Source organism: Perognathus longimembris, chromosome 1 (genome assembly GCF_023159225.1).
Source record: "Perognathus longimembris pacificus isolate PPM17 chromosome 1, ASM2315922v1, whole genome shotgun sequence".
In the NCBI taxonomy this organism is placed as follows: domain Eukaryota; kingdom Metazoa; phylum Chordata; class Mammalia; order Rodentia; family Heteromyidae; genus Perognathus; species Perognathus longimembris.
The window spans coordinates 49384358-49406258 of NC_063161.1; the positions used below are offsets into that span (position 1 = coordinate 49384358).

Sequence of the window (21901 nt, forward strand, 5' to 3'; positions counted from 1 at the left end):
GTGCTTGGCTTAAAATTGTTTTAATAGGAAAGGGTAAGGAAGAGAAAGAAAAATGGTAAGACTGGTTCTGGGAGTGTGGCTTAGTGCTTGCCTAGCATACATGAAGCCCCAGGCTTGGTTCCTCACTACCACATAAAAGGAAAAAGCCCTAACTAAGTGGCACTGTGGTTCAAGTGATAGAGAGCTAGCTTTGAGCACAGGGAAGCTCAGACACAGTGCCCCAGGCCCTGAGAGCGTGCATGCACGCGTGCACGCACGCACGCACACACACACAGTAAGACTGATGATCAGGATACCATATATATATATATATGTATATATGTATATATATGTATATATGTATAGAAATGTAATGGTGAAATCTCCTTGCCCAATTAATGTATAAGGTGAAGAAGAGAAGGAGAGAGAGGAAAAAAAGGAAAGAAGGAAGGGAGGAAGAAAGCATCAAAAAGCCTCACACATGCTAGACACATTCTCTACCCACAGCCCCTCATTCCTATTGACTAATGTGTATTTGCACGTGAGGGATTTATAGTTGTGGGTCTAACTCCTTGGAGTTAAAGTGTCAGCTCTTGTTATTTTTTTATCTGCTAGTTTCCATTGCTGCTCTTAGAATGAAGATAATTGTGTTTAGCTTAAGAGAAGACTGTGTATATTAGCTCTCTTTAGTTGTTATAACAAATTACCACAAACTGGGTGACTGAAAACAATAAAACCTTTTTCTCTTAGAGTTCAGGAGGCCAGAAGTCTGAAATCAAGGTATAGGTCAGGGATATAATTTTCCCAAAGAGGCTCTTAAGAATCCTTTCCAGCCTCTTCCAGCTTCTAAATGTTGCCAGCATATTTTGGCTTATGGCTACCTTACTCCCATCTCTGGTCTTCGTATTGCCTTCTGTGAATTTATATCCACTTGATTTTTTTTTTTTTTTTTTTTTGGTAAGGGCATTTGTGATGGCATTGAGATTGAGGGCCCACTTACATACTCCAAGATAATCATTCCATCTCCAGATCACTAACAACATTTTTAGTATAACTTAAAATATTTAGTATAAAGTATCATTCACGGGTTCTAGGAATCAAAACATGGATTTTATCTTCCGGAACTCTTTTTTTTTTTTTGCCAGTCCTAGGGCCTAGTCACTGTCAGGGCCTGGGCACTGTCCCTGAACTTCTTTTTCCCTAGGGCTAGCACTCTACCACTTGAGCCACAGCTCCCACTTCCAGCTTTTTCTGTGTATGCAGTACTGAGGAATCAAACCCAGGACTTTGTGCATGCTAGGCAAGCATTGTACCACTAAGTCACATTCCCAGCCCTCTTTGGGAACTCTTATGGAGTGAATCCTATCTCCCAATTTACATGGTAAAGTTTTGTCCCCAAGTACCTTAGTATTACTGCCTTTGGAAATAGAGTTATTATAGATACAATTAGTTAATATGAAGCAGTGTTAGAGTAGAGTATACCCTTAACCTAATATGATTGATAACCTTATAAAAAAGAGGAAATTGAACACAGACATGCACATGGGGAGAACATTGTAAAAAGATTTGATTCATGTTGCCATAAGCCAAAGAATGTCAGATTGTCAGCAAACTACCAGAATCTAGAAACAGAGGCATGGAACATATTCTCTCTTGACATCCTTCAGAAGATAGCACCCTGCTAACACCTTAATTTCAGACTCCTGACCTCTATACCTGGATGACAATAAGCCTCTGCATAAGCCATCCAATTTGTGGTACTTTGTCAGGGCAACTTTAGCAGACAAGTTAAGGAGTTATCATCAGCCTGCCACACTGCAGCTGAAATCTGTGAGGAAATAAGTAGGAGTTCCAAACCTGAGTTCTTCCTGATGCCCATCAGTGTGTCTTTTTTCTTTTCCCCTTGCAGATTAGTCTCTGGTAGCTTAATAAGGTTAGTAAGATCCCATTAGCACCTATGGTCTGTCTACATTCTAGTGTAATAGGGTAAGAGGTCCTACCTAATTAGAACATTATCATTCTAGACCATAATCCGAAATAGAATAAGACTTTTGGACAAATATCTGATGGGAGGCTTGGCACACACAAAGCATCTGTGTATTCTGCTGGAAATCTGTGACCTTGAGGAAGCCCGGGAGCAAGCTTTTTGACACTAGTCTATGAATATGATTTTCTTAATTCACTTACACCTTCATTAGTCTTTGTGGATTCATTCAAGAAATGTTTGAACATTTCCTTGAACCAGCCATCTTTGTAGGCACTAGGGATTCAAAGATGTGTAAGACAAACTAACTTTTCTCCATTTCATAGGACGTTCTGGCACATATCATGCAAGTACATTGTAATATGATATGAGATCTGGTGGACACCAGGAAAGTCTTCATGGAGGAAATGATAATTTTCTAAGACAAATAGAAGTTTGTTAGACAGAGTTGGTAGAGAACATTCCACACATAAAAATGATGCAGGTTGCTTAATACCAACAAATATCAAGAGCTGCAAGAGATGAAGTTAAATCAAAACTACTGAGTTATATTGGATTAGATAACTATGATTGTCAAGAAGTATGTGGATGTTAAGCAGCATAAATGTCCGTCCGTCCTTCCTTCCTTCCTTCCTTCCTTCCTTCCTTCCTTCCTTCCTTCCTTCCTTCCTTCCTTCCTTCCTTTTTTGGTACTGGTGTTTAAATTCATATTTAGGGCTTCATGCTATCTAGGCAGGCATTATACTGCTGAGCCATGCCTCCCAGCCTTTTTAGCACTGGTGGGGGGGTGGGGGGCTTAAACTTGAGGCCTGTCCCTGAGCTCTTTTGTTTTGTTTTGGGTTTTTTTTTTTGTTGTTGTTGTTTTTGTTTTCTTTATTGCCAGTGCTGGGGCTTGGGACTCAGGGCCTGAGCACTGTCCCTAGCTTCTTTTTGCTCAAGGCTAGCACTCTACCACTTGAGTCACAGTACCCTTTCTGGCTTTTTTATATATGTTGTGCTGAGGAATTGAACCCAGGGCTTCACGTATATGAGGCAAGCACTCTACCACTAGGCCATATTCCCAGCCCTGTCCCTGAGCTCTTTTGGTCAATGCTAGTGCTCTACCACTTGAGTCACGGTTCCACTTCCAGTTTTTTGTGGTCAGTTGGAGATAAGAATCCTAAGGACTTTTCCTGCCCAGGCTGGGTTTAAACCATGATCCTCAGGTCTCAGCCACTTGAGTAGCTAAGATTATAGGCATGAGCCATCAGCACCCAGAAAGCACTGATTATTTTTGAGATAGGGTTCCACTTTCTGCCCTAGCATATTCCTGTACCTCAGTTGTCCTATATATTTTGCTTCCTACCATAGCTGGAAGGACTGGTGTGTCACAACACCTAGCTTCTCCCATTGAGATGGAATCTCATGATATTTTTTTCTCTGCCCAGACTAGCCTAGACCTGTAATTTTCCCAATCTCAGTCTTACCACTTACTCACCCAATCTCGGGCACACCAGTGTGCCCAGATATTGGTTAAGAAGAGGTCTCCTGTATGTCTAGGCTGGGCTCAAACCACGATTCTCCCAATCTCAGCCTCCATAATAGTTAAGTATTACATATGTGAGGCACTGGCAGACTTCTGCTCTGTGATCAACGTAGTTAAAAGTGTCTTCTCCCTTTCTCTCTTGATTTTTTGTTTGTTGTTTTTGGCATACTGTGTGATTTCAACTCAGGGTCTCATGCTTGCTAGGCTGGTACTCTTCCACTTGAAACATACTTCCTGCCTAGGTTTTTGCATGTTAAATTGGAGATGGAGGCTCACAGGCTTTTCTGGCAAGGTAAACTTCAAACCACTGTCCTCTAGATCTCAACCTCCTGAGTCAGTAGGATTACAGATGCGAACCAATGGCCCAGCCTAAACAAACATCTCATGGATAAAATACAAACACCTAAAATTGAAGGAGTTTCCTATTTGACTGGTTTGATAATAATGCAGCTCATCAAAACTTTCCAGGTTAGACACAAAAATAGTCATGAGCTGAACATATCAATAAATCAGGCTAAGAGGCTGGGAATATGGCCTAGTGGCAAGAGTGCTTGCCTCATATACGTGAAGCCCTGAGTTCAATTCCCCAGCACCACATATATAGAAAATGGCCAGAAGTGGCGCTGTGGCTCAAGTGGCAGAGTGCTAGCCTTGAGCAAAGAGAAGCCAGGGACAGTGTTCAGGCCCTGAGTCCAAGCCCAGGACTGGCAAAAAAATAAAAAATAAAAAATCAGGCTAAGAATTTTTTCTGAAAAAAAAAAAAAAAAACTATTGCCAGCCTTACATATGTAACTGTAACCCCTATGTATATCACCTTGACAATTAAATTTTTTTTAAAAAAAGATTTTTTTCTGCATTGAATTGGGATGGTAAGGGGCTGTGAATGTGGCCTAGTGGTAGAGTGTTCACTTAGCATGCATGAAGTCCTGAGTTCAATTCCTCAGTACCACATAAACAGAAAAAGCCAGAAGTGGCATTATGGCTCAAATGGTAGAATGATAGCCTTGAGCAAGAGAAGCTCAGGAACAGTACCCAGGTCCTGAGTTCAAGCTCTAGGACTGGCCAAAAAATGAGATAGTAAGGTAGAATGAGAACATTGTACCAATTGGTAGCATATTCAACAGACTTACCAAAATTTGAGCCTTTGTATTTGCCTGTTTTTTTTACTTCTTCTGTGATTACTGAGACTGGTACTTAAGCACTGATAGTTTGTTTAAAACAAAACCTTACTGCCGCATTTTGGAACTAGTGTTTGTGTGTGTGTGTGTGTGTGTGTGTGTGTGTGTGTACACATGTGTGTGCTGTGTAATCTTGTATATAAGCCATCTAAACATTGTCCCTTCCTTCCCCTCCTCCAGCTTTATATTTCCTTTTGGCTTGACTTCTGGAATATTAAATTGTACAAACCTTTAAAGATAAGGATACTGACTCATTTGCTCTGTCTAGCTCCTTGTAAGCATCTGTTTTCAAGAAGCATTTATGGTATTGTTTTTCACAGGGAAATTTTCAGCAGCTTAAACCAAACACAGTGTAGTAGATTTTCCTAACTTTAAAAGACACACTTTTTTTCTTTGTTCTTTCCACTGTTTGTGGGACCCAAGGATTGTTAACACTGTGTAGCAAATTATAAGATAAAAGCATTTGATATGTTTTTCAAGGACTTTGTGCCTCATAACATCCTAATAAGAATTTAGGAAGAGATGATGTTGAAAATATAAATGTATCATGTCAGTGAGAAGTTTTAGAGGGCTGTGTGATAATTATTTTGATTTTTTTAAAGAAGCTTTCCCTGTTTTGTTAAGAACTAAAGTTATCCCTTTGGGGACTCTAATGTAACCAACTAAGTGGCAACATCTGGAAAGTGGAATGCTAAAAGGTCTACCATTAGGCAAGAGCTGTGGAGAGAGCAATTAGCCATGTAACTGGCCCAGGTCCAGCTCAGTAGCTGCTGGGATTTGTCTTCTCCTAGGAACTTGTCCTTTAGCATGTTGATCATTTAACCCATCCACATAAGTAGCTATCATCTACCACCTAAGCAAATATAATGGATCTTTCCTTGTTAATTCTCAAGCATAGTTCCCAAGAGTGCCCTGACATTTAATAAAGAACCAAATATCAGGTATTAGGGGATAGGAGCAGTCAGGAATAAGAAAAGATGGTGCTGTATCAACTGCCAGACTTCCCCCACCCCTCTCTTTTGTGTTGGTCCTGAGCTTGAAATCAGGACCTAGGTGCTGTCCCTGAACTTCCCCCCCCCCCAAAAAAAAAAAAACACAAAAAAAACAGGGCTAATGCTCTACCACTTGAGCCACAGCATTACTTCCAGCTTTTTGGTGGTTAATTGTAGATAAGGGTCCCATGGACTTTCTTGCCTGGCTTCCTCAGATCCTCAGCCTCCTTAACAGGCATGAGCCACTGGTGCCCACCCTAACTCATTTGTATATCTTTGGCAGTAATGGGAACTTAGGACCTCACACTTAGTAAGCAAGGCACTATTTACTATTTTGTTCCCAAAAGCCTAAACACTATATAAATATTGTTTATTAGGGAACTTGGGGAAGTAGATGATAATGACATAGAGTAATTTATTTGGTATACTATATGAAAGTGAAAATTGAGTTTGCCATACCTTCAGGGTTTTGTTTTGTGTTTAGTGCTAGGGTTTGAACTCAGGGTCATACATTTACCAATAAGCAGATACTGTGCCATTTGAGCCACTCTTATTATCCATTAGAATAAGCTACTTAGCCAAGCTCTGGTGGCTCATGCTGTAATCCTAGCTACTGAGGAGGCTAAGATCTGAAGATGAAGGTTCATGAAGCCAGCCTGGGTTAGAAAGTCTGTGAGATTCTTATCTCCAATTAACCACTTTTTTTTTTAAAGCAGGAAGCTGTCACTGAAGTGGTAGTATGCTAGCCTTGAGCAAAAAAGCTAAGCAACCAAAATATTAAACACACAAAAAATAAAGTAAAAACAGGGTTGAGGGCATAGCTCATGTGGTAGCACGCTTAGCTACAAAGCACTAGGCCCTAGTTTCAATCCCTAGTACCACTAGAGGTTTGGGAAATGAAAAAGGTACTATTCGTAAACTACTGGTTTGGAGGCAGGCATTATCATTGATAATAAATAAAATTCACGGATGGGGTTGGATAGCCTAAGCAAAAAAGTAACCTACAAAGACATGGTAACATCAGTTCCCTAACATACTAAAATTCTTAGAGGTCTTTCTGTAATAAAGGGAATTTGGTGCAAAAATAGGGGACAGGGTATTCTCATTTATTTGTGTAAATGAAGTTTACTTTGAAAGTGAAGATAGAGCTGGGCACTGGTGGTTCACGCCCGTAATCCTAGCTACTCAGAAGGCTGAGTTCAAAGCCAGTCAGGCCAGGAAAAGTTCCTGGGACTCTTACCTCCATTTAACCACCAGAAAACCTGAAGTGGTGCTGTGGCTCAAGTGGCAGAGCACTAGCTTTTTGCTGAAGAGTCAGAGACAGCGCCCAAGCCCAGAGTTCAAGCCCCACAACTGACAAAAGGAAGGGAGGGAGGGAGGGGATAGAAAGCCATCTGAAAGTATGCTTTGTTAAGGTCTTAGGGAAAAGAGTGATAAAAATTCTTCAGAAGTTATTCTCATAACACTCTATAAAACTGTACCCAGAGCAGATGTGGTAGGTAGCATGTGTCTGTAATCTCAGCGCTCAGGAGGAGGCTAAGGGTGTTTAGTGAGCCACGCACCAGTGGTTCACAGCTGTATTCCTAAACTACTCAGGATGCTGAGACCTAGAGGACTGTAGTTTGAAACCAGCCTAGGCTGAAGAGTTCATGGGACTCCAACTCCAATTACAGTGTAATCAGCAAAAAGCTGGACTGGATCATTCCTCAAGTAGTACTTACATTCATTAAATGCTTTCTGTGTATATTTTTTTAATAATAGTTGGGATGTCATTTATCATTGATTTGCAGTAGTGTAAGGGAAGCAAGCCATGCTCAATATTTAAATCATTGCATGTGTATGTGTGAGAAAGAGTATGTTTTACATAGAGTACATTTTTTTTTCCTTAAAATGTTTTTCTTCTCTGTTTCCTATTGTGGGTACTGGATTTGTTAATTGTGATTATTTTTTTCTTCTTTTTTTAGAATCTAGCAGTAAATGCTGTTACTGGAACAGATGATTTTTCTTTTCTGAAATCATTGATACTCGAATGATAGAACTTTAGTACTGTAAATAGGGTTTAGTCATTAATGTGAGATATTTAGGAGAAATGTGTAGGGTGGACTAGAATTTGACTAAATGAGTTTCACACTAACTGATGTTCTAGGTTTTATTCTTACTTAATACACATTAATTCAGAAATCATACTTGGATTTGACAGATGTTTGGAATGACCAGCAGCTTTGATGTTTGTACTAGGTTTTATTTGGAATGCAAGAGAGGTTGAAAGAGATTTCAGTAGTACACATGTAACTAATTAAACATGTAAGCTAAAGACATCTACTACTTGATTTTCAAATGCTTCTTTTAAAACTCATCACAGATGATTGGGGGAATGCTGAGTATCATACATTCCATAGTCAGCTACATAAGTGGTTTTGTACAATGAAAAATACTAATTCCATGTTAAAACTACTGTCATGTTCAGCTTCATTGCATATAATATAGGCCAAGTCGATTAGATCGTGTATTCTGGAGAGTGCTCTTTATTCAATAAAGTTTTAATTTAGTATAAAAAATTTTTAACTGGACTGGAGATGTGGCTCAAATGGTAGAGCATCAGACAAGCAAACAAGCTGAGCAAGCACAAGACCTGGGGTTCAAGCCCCAGTGCCAACTATATCCATCTGTCCTTTACCCAGTCACTGAAGCAAGAATCTTGTCAGCTTCCGGAAACTTCTCTTTTAAGATATTTATATACGTACAGAAAATACTTCCATCAGTGGACAAATGAATTTGCCTTCTCAGGAACAAATTGGTGAGGATAATCCCTCTCTGTTTTTTTACTTCTTGATTCCCCTGACAACATTTTCTCTTAAAGTATTTTGGGAACAAGTTTCCTGTTCTTATTTTTCCTCTATGAATTACCTTGATCACACATGTAGCATATGAGCTGTGGCTGTGGTTGTATTTATTTGTTGAACAATCCTGTGCTTTGAAATGATTCATTCAAGAGCCATGAAACATTCAAAGCAGGATGTGTGACTCACTCGGTAAACAGCAGCATCTTAAAGGAATGAGCCAGAGCCCAGGACTGAGGTAGAAATGAAAGATGTATTGGCTTTGAGCGATGTGTGCATGTATTATGTATGTGGATCTTCCATCTCTTCTCTTCTTTTCTTTACTTTCCCAACTAAGTGATATTGGGTGTTGGGGATAGAAAGACTTCATTGAGGGAGAGAGATCTTGTTATAACTATTGAACATCACCCACCTTCTTCTTTCAGAATATGCAGTTAATTGAAATGATTAAATTATGTCTACAAAAAGTTATGCTTTTTGCTCCACACTGATATTACTGTATTCTAGAGCTTGTTCCCTTTAGTTCTTAGGTTTTCTATGGCTTTTTCACTTTTTACTATTTTTTAATCAAAATATGCCCCCAAGTATAGATAACTATTAGAAAGCCAGTCTGTCTACAAGGCACAGGCAAACCCAAAAACTTTGGAGAAAGGGGAAGTTAAGTTTCAACATTATATGGCTTTTCAGACTGCCACAAAGTCAACTCTGTTCCTTGTATTGCTATTAAAGAGCTCTGTCTGATTGTCTCCTTTCCCCATTCGACTTTTCTAAAGCAAGGAAAGAGACTTGAATTCATCATAGGTCAGGATATAAGAGCATTTTAAAATACGAAGCAAATCCACACCCAAACTGGAATTATGGTAGCCAAAACAACATTTCAGGAATGAATATGGCTAGTATACTGCATATCACATAAAAATTTCATATGTCACAATGCTTTACCAAGAATCTAGCTTAAAACTATTCCATTCCTAATGTCCATATGTTTATACCTGGCTCAGAGTCAAAAGGCAAAATTTTACCTTTCATTTGGTCTGTGTTCTCATTTGCCCTAAATTCAGTGCTGCTATATAAAAATGCCTCAATGAAAGTAGCTAAGTGGGATTAGAAAAAAACTGTTTCTAAACATTGACTTATTTAAAATTGCTTCTCAAGGAGTAGTACTTTCTTAGTATAATACCAATACCTTGAGACTAAAAGTGTAAAGAGCAGGGAACTAGCTAAATAGATCCTGTATAGGTAATATACTTCTAGGAGCTTTGGGGGATGCTTGAAATGTTTCATATCTTGATCTGAGTGATAATTACATAGAGACTTATATACAAATTCATTGAGATGTACCCTTAAAATTGTTCATTTTTTATTATAGCTTATTATCTTTAAGTAGCCTTGCAAAGGCATTACCATTCAACAAATTGGTTTGTAAGTACAATGCTTCTTGGTCAGTGTCACTCCTTTCATTATTTTCCCCAACCCCTCCTCAAATTTGTTCATTTTCAAGCTGGGCACCCATAACTCACACCTGTAATCCTAGCTACTCATGAGGCTGAGATATGAGGATCAAAATTCAAAGCCAGCCCAGGCTAGAAAGTCCATGAGACTCTAATCTCTCATTAACCACCAAAGCCAAAAGTGGAGTTCTGGCTCAACTGGTAAAGCACCATCCTTGGCAAAAAACAAACCCAAAAGCCTAAGGAGATAGCACCCAGGCCCTCAGTTTAGCCTCAGCACTGGCACCAAAATAAAAACAAAAAGCAAGAAACAAGACCAATGCCCCCCCTCCCAAAAAAAAATTCAATTTTCTATGTGTTTGATATCCCTTTTTTTTTTTTATTGTTGGTCATGGGCAATGTCACTGAGCTCTCAGCTCAAGGCTAGCACTCTACCACTTGAGCCACAGTGCCACTTCCAGATTTTGAGAGGTTTATTGGAGATAAAGTTTCACAGATTTTCCTGCCTGGCCTGGCTTTGAACCATGATCCTCAAATCTCAGCCTCCTGAATAGTCAAGATTACAGGCATGAGCCACTGGCTTCGGGCTTACATCCATTTTTTTATTAGACATTTTTATGACTTTTTTGTAATTTTATTATAAAGGTGATGTATGGAGGGGTTAGAGCTGTAAGTCAGGTAATGAGTGCATTTCTTTTTTTTTTTTTTTAATAGTGTTACCCTCCTCCCTCATTTTCTCCTACTTTTACCCCTCCCTCACAAGTTGTAAAGTTCATTTCCAACATAGTGTCTAATGAGTAACACTGCTGAATTTGTTCACCCTTTCTCCCACCCTTTTTGTGGCTCCCCTCCCTCTCTTCGAATCAGATAAATTATATACAAGACAAAGGGTACAGAAAAAAAAAAAAAAGAAAAACAGTGACAAGAAGAAAATAAACCAGGGGCTGGAATATGGCCTAGTGGTAGAATGCTTGCCTCATATACATGAAGCCGTGGGTTCAATTCCTCAGCACCACATAGAAGCCAGAGACAATGCTCAGGCCCTGAGTTCAAGCCCCAAGACTGGCAAAAAAAAAAAAGAAAAGAAAAGAAACCAGGGCTGAGAATGTGGCTTAGTGGTAGAGTGCTTGCCTAGCATGCATGAAGCCCTGGGTTTGATTCCTCAGCACCAAATAAACTGAAAAGGCCAGAAGTACACTGTGGCTCAATATGTAGAGTGCTAGCCTGAGCAAAAAGAAGCCAGGGACAGTGCTCAGGCCATGAGTCCCAAGCCCAGGACTGGCAAAAAAAAAAAAAAAAGAAAAAAGAAACCAAAGTGGGGGAGGAGAATAACTGCAAATAGTATAATAAAAAACCTCTTGTTTCCATTTCTTGGAGTTGATTTCGATAAGCATCATTTATGTGGCCATATACACAAAGCTATTGAGCCATTGTGCTCCTCTCCAAAGAATGTTTGTTTTCACTGTGAAAATGCTTAGAGTGCTGTTTAATTAATCATGTCCAAATTTAACTGTTTCTTTTTCTATCCACTGGATTAACTTGTACACATTCTAGTTATTATAAATGAGGGAATCTATGTAGACTATGTTTCTTTGGGTCTGGCTTACTTTGCTTAATATTTTCTAAGTCCTTCAATTTCCTTATGAATGGGGCATTGTCATTCTTTCTGATGGGAGCATAGAATTTTATTGTGTATATATACCACATTTTCTTGATCCATGCATCCATTGAAGGTCATCTGGATTGGTTCCATATCTTAACTATGATAAACAATTCTGCAATGAACATGGTTGTGCTGGTGGCTTTAGAGCAGGCTGGTTTGTAGTTATTTGAGTAAATGCCTAGGAGTGGGATTGCTGGGTCACAGGAAAGCTCTATGCTTATTCTTTTGAGGAATCTCCATACTGCTTTCCAGAGTGATTGAACAAGTTTACAGTCCCACCAACAGTGTAGTAGTGTTCCCTTTTGACCACATCCCCACAGCATCTGTTATTATTAGTTTTCTTGGCCATTCTAACTGGGGTGAGGTGGAATCTCAATGTTGTTTGATTTGCATTTCTTTTATTTGCATCCATTTAAACTTTTATTTATTTATTTATTTATTTATTTATTTATTTATTTATTTATTTATTTATTTTTGGCCAGTCCTGGGCCTTGGACTCAGGGCCTGAGCACTGTCCCTGGCTTCTTCCCGCTCAAGGCTAGCACTCTGCCACTTGAGCCACAGCGTCGCTTCTGGCCGTTTTCTGTATATGTGGTGCTGGGGAATCGAACCTAGGGCCTCGTGTATCCGAGGCAGGCACTCTTGCCACTAGGCTATATCCCCAGCCCCTTTTTTTTTATTTTTTATCTTTAGAAAATTTAAATCTTAAAACTTTATTCTTTGGAATTTATTCCTGATTTATAACTTATAATGTCTTTGTTCTTTAAGCTGTTCCTCATTTTACTTAACTCTATTAGTCAATTTGCTAGGAAGTAATTACGACTGCAGATTTTCTCTCTCTCTCTTTTTTTTTTTTTTTTGCCAATCCTGGGTCTTGGACTCAGGGCCTGAGCACTGTCCCTGGCTTCTCTTTGCTCAAGGCTAGCACTCTACCACTTGAGTCACAGCGCCACTTCTGGCCATTTTCTGTATATGTGGTGCTGGGGAATCGAACCCAGGGCTTCATGTAGGGGAGGCTAGCACTCTTGCCATTAGGCCATATTCCCAACCCCTCCATATTTTTTTATTACACACAGAGATATTTCCTAGAATGCAAATATTTTTTAACAAGGATGTCTTATGGAAAATTATTGTTAATAAGAAACACTAAGGGGGGCTGGGAATATGGCCTAGTGGCAAGAGTGCTTGCCTCGTATACATGAGGCCCTGGGTTCGATTCCTCAGCACCACATATACAGAAAATGGCCAGAAGTGGCGCTGTGGCTCAAGTGGCAGAGTGCTAGCCTTGAGCAAAAAAGAAGCCAGGGACAGTGCTCAGGCCCTGAGTTCACGGCCTAGGACTGGCCAAAAAAAAAAAAAAAAAAACACTAAGGGTGCTGAACACACCTATAATCCCAACATTTAGAAAGTCAAGGCTACAGAGCTCAAGTCCCAGGTTAGCCTGAGTTATCTATGAGATGACACTCTCTCAAACAAAACAAAACAAAAACCTAAAAGAGGAAAAAGAGAAACATTTTCTCTGCCATCCTTCAACTAAAACTAGTTTATTTTCAGATTGACTTCCTGATGAGCCTGGCATTCTGTTTCCTGCATATTTTTTTTCTGTCAATCCTGGGACTTGAACTCAGGGCCTGAGCACTGTCCCTGAGCTTTTTTTTGCTCAAGGATAGTATTCTACCACTTGAGCCACAGTGCCACTTCTGGCTTTTTCTGTTTATGTGGTGCTGAGGAATTGAACCCAGGACTTCATGCATGCTGGGAAAACACTGTACTACTAAGCCATGTTCTCAACTCTTTTTTTTGCCAGTCCTGGGCCTTGGACTCAGGGCCTGAGCACTGTCCCTGGCTTCTTTTTGCTCAAGGCTAGCACTCTGTCACTTGAGCCACAGCTCCACTTCTGGCCATTTTCTATATATGTGGTGCTGGGGAATCGAACCCAGTGCCTCATGTATATGAGGCAAGCACTCTTGCCACTAGGCCATATTCCCAGCCCCTCAACTCATAATATATCTTAAACTATGGAGAAATCTATCTTCTTGATTTTTTTAATCTGTCAGAAAATAAAAACTCAAAAGTAGCCAAAACTGTTTTGATTGGTTTCTCTTCTGTATTATCTCTTTGTTACTAACAAGGCAATTTATGAGAATTCCATTTAATCAGTCCTCCCAATTACAGTGCCTTCTGTCTCCATCTTCCTAAGTATTTACAGATCTGCAGTTCATCAGCCATTTTCTAAAATGAGCTTGGGAGTTTCTGCCTGTATTTTTCCCTTCCAAGTTTTAGGTCCAAAAACATGTGTTGGCAGTTTAGTAAGGAAAACTAAAAAATAGCCCTTTTTTTTTCTTCTTCTTCTTTTGCTCTTTTTTTGTTACTTTGTAGCAGGGTTTCTCAAAGTAGACATTTTGAGTTAGACAAGTCCTCCTTTTAGAGGCTCTCCCATATAGAGTGTATGCTATTCTTCAGCATCCCGGGCCTGTAGAGGTCAGTAGCCTCCCCCTCATTGTGACAAAAATTTCTCCTGTGTCAAATGTTTCCTAGGGAACAGAGTTACCCTGTTGAGGATCACTGCTGTGTGTGAACTGCGTTAAGAGAGTGGATTTGAAAAGAAAGATTCAAGACTGGCATGTGGGACTAGAAATATGGCTTAGCGGTAGAGTGCTTGCCTAGCATGCATGAAGCCCTGGGTTTGATTCCTCAGCACCACATAAACAGAAGAAGCTGGAAGTGGTGCTGTGGCTCAAGTGGTAGAGTGCTAGCCTTGAGCAAAAAGAAGCCAGGGACAGTGCTCAGGCCCTGAGTCCCAAGCCCCAGGACTGGTTAAAAAAAAAAAAAAAAAAAAAAAGACTGGCCTGTGATTAAAATTCCTATGATTGGAGCTGGGAATGTGACTTAGTACTTGCCTAGCATGCATGAAGCCCTTGGGTTCGATTCCTCAGTATCACATACACAGAAAAGGCTGGAAGTGGTGCTGTGGCTCAAGTGGTAGAGTGCCAGCCTTGAGCAAAAAGCAGCTCAGGGACAGTGCCCCTGCCATGAGTTCAAGCCCTAGGACTGACAAAAAAATAAAAATGAAATAAAATTCCCATTATGACTTTTGGAGTTAGTTTTTGTGCATTCTGATACTAGAACTTGAACTCAGGCCTCAGTCTCTCACTTGGCTTGTTTGCTCATGGCTGGTACTCTACCACTTGAGCTATAGCGTCAATCTAGCTGGCATTTCGCTAGTAATTGGAAATAGAGCCACTTGCACCTGGCTTGTTTGTTTGTTATGTTTTTTGTTTGCTTGTTTTTTTTTGTTAGCAGTGGGGCTTGAATGTAGGGCCTGTGCACCATCCCTGAGCTCTTTTGCTCAAGTCTAGTGCTCTGTCACTTTGAGCTACTGCTCCACTTCTGGTTGGAGATAACAGTCTTAACGGACTTTCCTGCCCAAGCTGGCTTTGAACTTCAGTATTCAGATCTCATCCTCCTCGCTGGATAGCTAGGGTTACAGGCATGATCCACCAGTGCCTGCCTTTGTTTTTGTTTTATAAGGTTTCACCATGTTTTCTGGTCTAACAGCAAACCCTGGACTCAAGCAGTCCTTCTGTTTCTGCCATCTCAGAAGCTGGGGATATATGTACATTCACCTCACCCAGTTCCCATGGTATCTTTGGATATTATGTAAAACAAAGCTGTCAAAAGAAATATAAGACACAGACAAAATCAGTCAAAAGAAACATAATCCATGAGATAATTGAAACATTTCTAGTACCAGAAATGAGGATTGTGGTTCAAAGCCAGCCCAACAGACAAACCTAAGGGACTTTTGTCTCCAATTAAACAGCAAAAAGCTAGAACTTGAGGCATAGCTCAAATAGTAGAGTACCTGTGGTGAGCAAAAAAGCTGAAGGAGAAAGAGTAAGGCTCTGAATTCAAGCCCCAGTACTAGCATGCACCAAAAAATGACTGCCGAAGGGGCTGGGAAATTAGCTTAGTGGCAGAGTGCTTGGCTAGCATGCATGAAGCCCCGGGTTCAATTCCTTAGTACCACATAAACAGAAAAAGTCATAAGTGGTGCTGTGGCTCAAGTAGTAGAGTACTAGCCTTGAGCAAAATAAGCTCAGGTACAGTGCCCGGGCCCTGAATTCAAACCCCAGAACTAGGAAAAAAAAAAACTGATAAATAATTTTATCTTAGTTATCCTAGTAGAAGAATTGGTTTTAGAAGGATGATTTCCTAAGTATAAAGTTCAAAACTGGTATGTTAGTAAACATGGGGCTCTGAGGCAGATCTCCAACACACACACACACACACACACACACACACACACACACACACTTCAAAAAACAAAACAAAAAACCTGATCCAGAGATATATTTTTCAGTGCTTGGGATCAAACTCAGATCTCATGCCTGCTAGGCAAATGCTCCATACTACTAACTTCTGGTACAGAGAATCCCTAAAGTATTACCTCCTATTAAATAAGAGAAAATGTAAGGAATATTTAAAATAATAGCCCAATATATCTCCTATTCCAGAAAACAAGAATTATATTAGAAGTAGCAGGAAGAAGTAACCGGTGCTAAGACCAGGCTAGTACCCTGATTTTTAAGATATGTCCCTGTAGCCCTTCTTTGAAGTAAACTCTTCATTTGTTCAGTTAGGGAATCTTCATCTCTTTGATGCCACTAAGACCCCTTTGATAGTTTGGTGTAGTCAGTGAATCTTCTCTCAAACTGACATTTAGTCAGTTTTGTCTGTTTTGTTCTGTTACTGTGACAAAATACCTGAGCTAAACAGTTTAAAAGAAGGCAGATTAATTTTGGCTTGATGGATGTGGTTTCGATGGATGCTTGGCTGACTCCCATTTCTGTGAGCCTGTAGTGAGGCAGATCATGGCAGGAAAGGCAGAGTGTAGACCCTCGTGGGCTGAGCTGCTCACCTCATGACAGCTGAGAAGCAGAGAGAGGGATTCAGGACAAAGTACAGCTCCCAAAAACTTGTCCCCAAGTAACCTACTTCCTCAAACTAGGCCCTGCCATTGAAAATTTTCACCATGTCCCCATAAGCCACGAAATTATAAATCCAAAGTTAGTTAGGTCAGAGCCCCCATGATCAAGTCATCTCTTAGTGATTCGATCCACCTAGTAGGCACCAAGCCACATGAACCTTTTGAACTTCATATCCCAACCATAACAGAGTAATGTTTTTAAATTCATAAATGAAATAAAATACATAGAAGGCTAGATGTATAGCTCTGTGGTAGAACCCTTTTCTACCATGCATAAGGCCCTGGGGTTCAGTCCTTAGCACCACAAAACAAAACAAAAAAAATTAAAATTGAAAAAGGCATTGCCCCATTTAGCTGGGCGTGGTAGCTTATACCTCCACTGGAGAGACTGAGGCAAGTCCGTAGTGAGCTCACAGCCAGCCTAGGTTGCACACTGAGTTGGAGGCCAGCCTGTGCTACATAGTGAGACCTTGTCTCAAAAAATAAAAATAAAATGGATTATGAAATAAACTATATTTTTACAACTATCAAATATGTATGAAAACAAAAATCTTGTGTGTGTGTGCGCGTGTACGTGCTTGTACGCACGCACCAGTCTTGGGGTCTGAACTTGGGCCTGGGCACTGTCTCTGAGCATTTGTCCTCAAGGGTAATACTCTGCCACAGCTCCACTTCTGGTATTTTACTGGTTAATTGGAGTTAATAGTTTTATGGACTTTCCTGCCCTGGCTGGCTTCAAACCATAATCCTTATATCTCACCCATTCTGAGTAGGTAGGATTACAGATGTGAGCCACCAGCACCAGCTAACATAATGTAATTTTTTTCTATATCAGTGTTTGCACTTATAAAACCCTCTTAAGAGGGCTGGCAGGTAGGAGTTTTTTTTTTTTTTTTTTGCCAGTCCTGGGGCTTGAACTCAGGGGCCTGGGTGCTGAGCCCCTTTGTGCTCAAGGCTAGCTCTCTACCATTTGAGCCACAGCACCACTTCTGTATTTTTTTGAGTAGTGTTTTGGAGCTAATAGTCTCATGGGAACTTTTCCGCCCAGGCTGGCTTTGAACCATGATCCTCAGCTCTCGATCTTTTGAATAGCTAGGATTACTGGCGTGAGCCACCCCCGCCCAGCTAGATCATTTTAGTCACCTACAGTTAGTTCTCTTCAGGTCTCTAATGTTTCTTTTTTCTTTTGAGACAGGGTCTTTCTGTATATCCCAGGTTGGCCTAGAACTCAAGGTTCTCCTGTCTCAGCCCCACAAGTATTAGAATTACAGCCTTACTTCAACACATCAGCCAGGCCCCAACTTTTGATCTGGAAAATGCTCAAGGGTAGCATGGAGGCTGGGGATGGGGCCAAGCATCCAGGAGGAACAAGAACCAGAAGACAAGTAAGACAAATTAAGTCTATGCAGCAAAGTTGTAGCCAGTGGGAGGAGTTGCCTTTTAAATGACTGAACAGGAAATTGCAGGATATAACTCAGTGGTAAGAGTGCTTGCAAAAAAATACACACACACACACACACACACACGATTCTTTTTATTTGTTTGCCAGTCCTGGGGCTTGAACTCAGGGCCTGAGTTCTTTTTGCTCACGGCTAACACTCTACCACTTGAGCCATAACACCACTTCTGGCTTTTTCTGTATATGTGGTATATTGAGGAATCGAACCCAGGGCTTTATGTCTACAAGGCAAGCACTCTTACCACTAGGCCATATTCCCAGCCCTACACATAAAATTTGAATCTTTCTCTCAGCTCATGTTTGAGCAAACTAGATTTTCAGTAATAGAGAATGCCTTGCTTACAAGTAATTTTTCTGGTCAGGCACTGGTGGCTCATATCTGTAATCTTTGCAACTTGATGCAGAGATTGTTGGAATCATGTTTCAGGACCAGCCCAGTGAGAAAAATGTTCATGAGACTAGGTCCACCTTCCTCAACAAAGAGCTGGGTGAAGTAGCTCCCATCTGTTTTCCTAGCTACCAGGAAGCCTAACATGGGTGGATTGCATCCAGGCATGTACTAGGGCAAGAAAGGAGACTCTAGCCCAAAACCAAATAAACCAGGGATGGAGGTGCAGTGCTAAGAGAGTATCTGCCAGCAAGCTCAAGGTCCTGAGTTCCAACCCCAGAACTACAGAGGAGGAGGAGAAGTTTATTCTTCTAAGCTCCAGACAGTGTATACATTTCTTTCAAGCTACCTTTAATTTCCCTGAAGTACCTATAAAGATTATGGAAGATTACAGTACCTACAAACTTGTTTAATCTGCTGCTCTGCATGTCCACCATGAAAGGATTTGTTTCCTCCATTGTAGACTTGGTCCTTCTCATTTCCTTTTATCAAATGCCTGGTAACCCCAAATCCTATAAAAGGACTTGTTTAATCTACAAATATCATGCCTCTACTTAATAGACTATTTTCCTTACCCACCTCCATTCCTGTAGGAAAAAAAAAATCTGAAACTGAAAACATTGGTGCATGGAATTTACCAACAATAGAGAAAACTATGGTTTGGAACTAAACTTTCCATACTATATTTTACTTTGTCCTAGATCCATCTGAAACAACCAGAGGAAGTCTTCTTTTGACTGTCTGACTTTTTAGCTCTTTATACTTTTGTTTTGTTTTATGCCCATACTAGGATTTGAAATCCTCAGTGCCAGGGCACTTTACATGAGCTTTTTTGCTCAAAGTTAGTGTTTTACCTACCACTTGAGCCACAGCTCCACTTCCAGATTTTTGGTGGTTAATTGTAGCTAAGAGCCTCACAGACTTTCCTGTTCATGCTGGCGTCAAACTTTGACCCTCGGATCTCAGCCTCCTGAGTAATAAGGATTAAAGGCCTGAACTACCAGCACCAGCAACTCCTCATATTTGTAGTTGACCTATGTGCCTCGCCTGGAAGTATTTTGGATATTAGGCTACTTTCACATAAAATAAAGGGGCTAAGACAGTTCGGTGTTGTTTTCCTGAGTGGGTGGGAGCTGAGGTGATGCTCGCTCCTGTGTTTTCATTTTATAGAAGAGTTGTGGAAAAGTGGGGTAGAGGTATAGTGTTTTAGTGTTAAATGTTTGTCAAAAATTTTGACAAACAGGACCACGTTTCAGAGCCTCCCTGGTGAAGGCTGTTCTATGATGCAGGCATGCTTTAATGAAGGAACACGACCAGTAGCCTCAAAGGGATTTTTGAGGGTACCATTCTTTTGAATTACTGCTGTTCATCTGTTCCTTTCATGTCCTCCTTTTAAAGAAGAAGCATAGATTATTGTCCAGTAACCCTGTCTTAGTCATAGACTCAGTAGACTTTGCCTTACCCCTTTACTGTTCATTCACTCAGATCCCTAAACAAATAAAATTGCCATATCATCTCCTTTTCTCTTCCCTCATCCTGCCTACAGGCTCCTTCCTACCCTTAAAAAAAATTATTTGGGGGCTGGGGATTTAGCTCAGTGGAACAGCGCCTGCCTGGCAATCACGCAAGGCCCCGAGTTCGGTCCTCAGCTCTGGGGGAAAAAAAATTATTTTGCTTGCATTTTTATTCCTCCATTATACAGCCAGCAGCATTGTGCTGGCCCCTTTATGGCTGCTGGAACCCAGGCGGCTGCACGATGAGGGGAGGCAGCATTTGGCCAATGGGGCTGGTATGTACCATTATTGCTGGCCATTGGGCCTCCATCCTCTATAGCTCCGTCCTGGCTCATTAAAATCCTGAGCCAAATAGCCACGCAGGCGCCTGCTGCAGCACTGTGGGGGCCAGGAAGTTAAATGGTTCTCCTAATCCTGCATAATTTATCTCCCTGTTAGCCCCCTCATAAAATAGTCTAATTCAGCCCTACCATAGAGCACTTCGTTCTGAAATTTCCTATTTTGGTGATGACCAATGAGTGCCCAGCCTTCCCTTCCTTCTCTCTTTATTATTATTATTAAAAATTGTTTTCCCCTTGTTCACCATGAATTTGCCTTAATTTTTTTTTCTATTTAGAACCTCCTGCCTGGACCCTACTTCCCCAACAATCTGTCCACTTCTCTTATTTGGACCTAATATTACAGAGCAGTTGGTGCCATGGTCTTCTTCCTCTCCTCCCTGCCTTCTAGTGCCTTTTCCCTCCATCTTTTTTCCTTTCCCATCACTCCCTTCTCACTTTCCAGGGACCAACTTCATTGCAGCCTATTTAGTAGAACATTTTCAAAGGGCATTTGTGGCTTTGTTTTTGTTTTTGTTGTTTTCTTTTCTCACAAATCCTTTTCTGTTTCATTTCAGAGATTTACAAACGAGGACCACCTGGCAGTTCATAAACACAAGCATGAGATGACATTGAAATTTGGCCCAGCCCGAACTGACTCAGTCATCATTGCAGGTATTTGCTGTCCCCAAAGCCATGCGCCTAGCTATCACCAGACAGTAAAGATTAATTCTAGGGACCAGATGTACTGGGAGCTATACTCCCCTTCTCCCATCAAGAGCCCTTACGTGAGCTGCATTTAATCAGGACAAAGGAACACTAAAAGCTCCCAAGTTTCTTTTGTGCCCTGCACTGTCTGTTTTTAATAAGATTGTGTTCTGTGGCTTTTGAGGATAGGTGTGTTAAGGTTTTATCTCCACCTATTCCTTCCTTGCCTTCTCTTTTTTAAGACTCTGGAAGATTTACAGACAAAAGATGTCTTTGACATTTCTCCATACCCACAGTGAATAGGTGAACAAAAGAAGACAAAATGTCCACCTAGCCTGACTGCTGCTCTTCCATCGGGTGTCAGTTTTCCTCCAGGAGGCAGATTATCAGTTCGTAAATTCAGCTTCCCTTGTGAACCCAGACACCACTGAGGGCACATTTCCAAAACACAAACAAGACATTTAATCAATGGGACTTTTCTAAGCCAATTTGGGTGACCTGGAACCTTTCACCAGTTGTTTTAGATATTGTCTTGCTTCCGTGGGTTATTCTCAAGAGAGCATTCTTAACAACTATTTTCAAATGCTGCAGCAGTTTGGTTGTGCCATTTGCAGCTAGACAGACATATAAAACAAAGTGGATTTTTTTTCTTTTCATACCAGGAGAGGTTCTGATTTAACCAATGCTAAGCAAGCTTAACTTAAAATGTAATCTATACTGAATTTACTTGGTGATTATTACATGGGTTAAAAATATCAGATACAGAGCTGGGAATATGGCCTAGTGGCAAGAGTGCTTACCTCGTATACGTGAGGCCCTGGGTTCAATTCCCCAGCACCACATATACAGAAAATGGCCAGAAGTGGCGCTGTGGCTCAAGTGGCAGAGTGCTAGCCTTGAGCAAAAAGAAGCC

The 21901-nt window shown here is 40.7% G+C and overlaps 1 protein-coding gene across 2 annotated transcripts in view; it reads left to right on the top strand.

Moving 5' to 3' along the window:
- Positions 1-21901, top strand: part of LOC125363898 (cyclic AMP-dependent transcription factor ATF-7) — a 99869-nt gene that overhangs the window by 49126 nt on the left and 28842 nt on the right. For both annotated transcript variants that reach the window (XM_048363234.1, XM_048363243.1), the window contains exon 3: positions 20859-20955. In XM_048363234.1, coding sequence (XP_048219191.1) covers positions 20859-20955 — 97 coding nt within the window. The remainder of the gene's footprint in view (positions 1-20858; positions 20956-21901) is intronic.